This window comes from Propithecus coquereli, unplaced genomic scaffold (genome assembly GCF_000956105.1).
Source record: "Propithecus coquereli isolate 6110/MARCELLA unplaced genomic scaffold, Pcoq_1.0 Scaffold346, whole genome shotgun sequence".
Lineage (NCBI taxonomy): Eukaryota > Metazoa > Chordata > Mammalia > Primates > Indriidae > Propithecus > Propithecus coquereli.
Window position 1 is genome coordinate 1773398 of NW_012149130.1, and position 2936 is coordinate 1776333.

Here is a 2936-nt window from a genome sequence, read left to right on the forward strand (position 1 = left end):
TTATACACGGTTATACAAAGTCATAAAACTACTGCTGTGTATCATAGTTACTTTAAGAAAACTAGATTATGTATTTCAATTTCTAGAAAAATTGGCACTGTGTTAGAGATCATAAAAACTAAACGTAATTATCTTATATGGAATTAAGTATATTGATAGGGAAATGCTGATTTCCTTCATCATCCATGACTATGTGAGTCATTAAGCACTGTTTTACATTCCTGTTATTGGGGAAAGGTAAATTTCTAGAATTTTCCCTCAAGTATCAACCTGCTTAAGATCAAACATATCATTGGATCCACAATAAATGAGGTAACAGATCTGAAATTTTGTACTTTCCTGTAGGTAATGCAACAATAATTTATAAATACTTTGTCTTGAGATTTCATTGGCAAGTGGTCAAATATTTCTGGTGCTCTGTTAACATGTATTAATAATCACGAGTGTTAGCATCATTGATATGCAGTAAGAAAACGAAATGATTATTAAGCATCCACCATAGAAAAGGCATTACGTGAGGTGCTATGGGTTAAAAAGACAAATAAGACTTGGTCCCTGAGCCAAAGAGGCTTAAACTCACAGTGAAATAAAGTAAGGCACAAGGAAACATGTTAAGGAAGAAAATCCTAAAGGCTAGGAAAAATGAAGACAGTTCATGGGCAAAGTGACTTTTAAGTGGGACTTTTGAGAGAGTACTTTTCAAATGGCTGAGGAAGTAGAGGAGGAACAGTGTTTCAAAATGTCATGAATTACGGTCTGCATCCATGAAAGTATAAGGCATACAGCTGAAGAAACCATAACTTGGAGAAGAGGGTAGAGCCAAGCAAAGAGCTGGCACTGGAGCTACAAAGACAAATGCTCCTCAAAGTTTGCTGCTTAGGAGAAGAGACAGACCCGGAAGATGATTTTTTTTTTAAAGCATATAAATAGAGGTAAGCACAGGGTGACATGAGACACACCTGGGGGCTCAGGGAACATTCCCTAGGGAATGCACAGGAGAAGGAAGTTGTCAGAAGCCACTGTAAGTATTGGTGGGCACTTGGTTCTGGCAGGAGATCCCACAGTTCAGAGAAGGTGAAAGCCCGCACTATTTTCAGGACAGTGGAATGCACTTCAAAGTTCTAATTAATAATCCTTAATGTACCATCATACACAACTGAAGGGAGCATCAGTATCCGTTACTGTCTGTATACCTTCTGGGCAATCATGTTGCAGATCTCAGGCAAGAAGTCCTCACTGAGGAGCTTATAGAGCTGCCGTTCTCGAAGGGAGGTCCTCTCTCGAAAACTCTCAGTGACCTGTCTCCATTCTTCTTCTGTTTGGCACAGGAGCCACCAAGTCCCTTGGCCTGGCCCTTGGGACCCTAGGAAAGAAAGGGATGGATTCACTATAATAGATCCCACTAGGTAGGAATTTTTTCCTATTTATTCTCAATTTTATTTCTACCCTGGGTCATAACTAAAACAAAAGGAGTCAGAAAAAAAGACCTATTATGGAATACCTAAAGATAATACAAATATAATTACTGTGACTTTAATTAGATTTTAATATCCTAGAAATGCTTAAAGGTATCTACTTTTCTACAAAAATGGCTTTGAGTTTGAGCCTTTGCAGAGTCCACCTTCTCTCACTTACATTGTGATACTATCAATTGGCATTTCCCTCCCAAATTTATGCTATTTGGATTACAGAATTAAAAATCTAGGTAGGAAACCAGTATTTGGCACTGACCATAAAAACCATAATGCCCTGACACTGGAAAGGCAGCTCTTTGAGAAGCTGTTCATTCATTCAAATGTTTAGGTGTCTATTACATTGCGCCTAGTTAACATAGCACTAGTAAGAAGAACTAGTCCTGATTGTAAACTGTCTGTCAGATGAATAGACGGGCACAGGATAAGGTGTGAGGAAGAGAGAACTGAGGAAGGGTAGGAGGCAAGTTCGACGGCTAGAGTCACCATCCTAATAGAAACGAATTGTCTTTACTCCATCCATTCTAAACTCCAGCAAATAACATTACCATTTCTTGCCTGTGGCTCAGATGCCAAGGAGTTTTCTTCTTGCTTTTCACTGAAACACAGGAAAAGGGGGCACCAATTAAAACAAAGACATGTCCAAAATTGTTCTATGCTTCCCCTAGAAGGTAGACCCAGTTAACTTAATACAGTCAGAGAGAATGTCAAGGGGGTGAGGTAAGCAGAGGGAACAAGTCTACCAAATAAATGAACACTAAGGTAGGCGTGCTGGTGTAGATGGTTAAGTACTGACAGAACTACCCAATGTCATGGCAACAACAATGTGTAAGAAAATACTAACTTAAAAAAATTTTTTTTGGGAAATCAAACAGATGAGTTAAATGTTAACAGTTAAACAGCAAGAAAAGCTTTCGGGATTCCAATGTCCTCCTCCCCGATTCAGGGCCACACTGCACACTGGCATATTTAATTTAACCTTACATAAGGTAGAGGTTATGAGTCAGAGTGCCTCCTGTCAACATGGGCCACTTAATGTGACCTTGGGAAAATTATTTAACTTTCCCTAAAATGGGGCCATTAACAGTGCCTACCCTCATAGGAATGCTGGAGATTAAATTACAAAATGCAAAAGGGAGTAACATGATAGCATTAAGCATCATTTTCATTCGTATCCCTAAAACAGAAACTCCCTGGATATTTTGTTTTCAAATTTCTAAGTGGTACTGTTCAATGCAACTTTCTGTGACAATGAAAATGTTCCATATTGGTGCTGTCCAATATAGTACCCACCAGCCACATGTGGCTACTGAGAACCTGAAACATGTCTAGTGTGAATGAGGAACTGAATTTTAAATTTTATTTAACAATACTGAAACACTGCCTCAGATGGACAGCTATTAAAGGAATAAAGTCACCAGTAGAGGGTAGCACAAGTCCCTGTACGCTTGTTAAAATGATTCC

General features: G+C 38.8%; 1 protein-coding gene across 1 annotated transcript in view; it reads right to left on the bottom strand.

Moving 5' to 3' along the window:
- The window catches only part of CECR2 (cat eye syndrome chromosome region, candidate 2), a 193556-nt gene that overhangs the window by 36474 nt on the left and 154146 nt on the right, over positions 1 to 2936 (bottom strand). The window contains exons 5-6 of the mRNA XM_012651030.1: positions 2021 to 2070; positions 1194 to 1363 (exon numbers count right to left, since the gene is read on the bottom strand). Of these exons, the coding sequence (XP_012506484.1) occupies positions 1194 to 1363; positions 2021 to 2070 (220 nt within the window). The remainder of the gene's footprint in view (positions 1 to 1193; positions 1364 to 2020; positions 2071 to 2936) is intronic.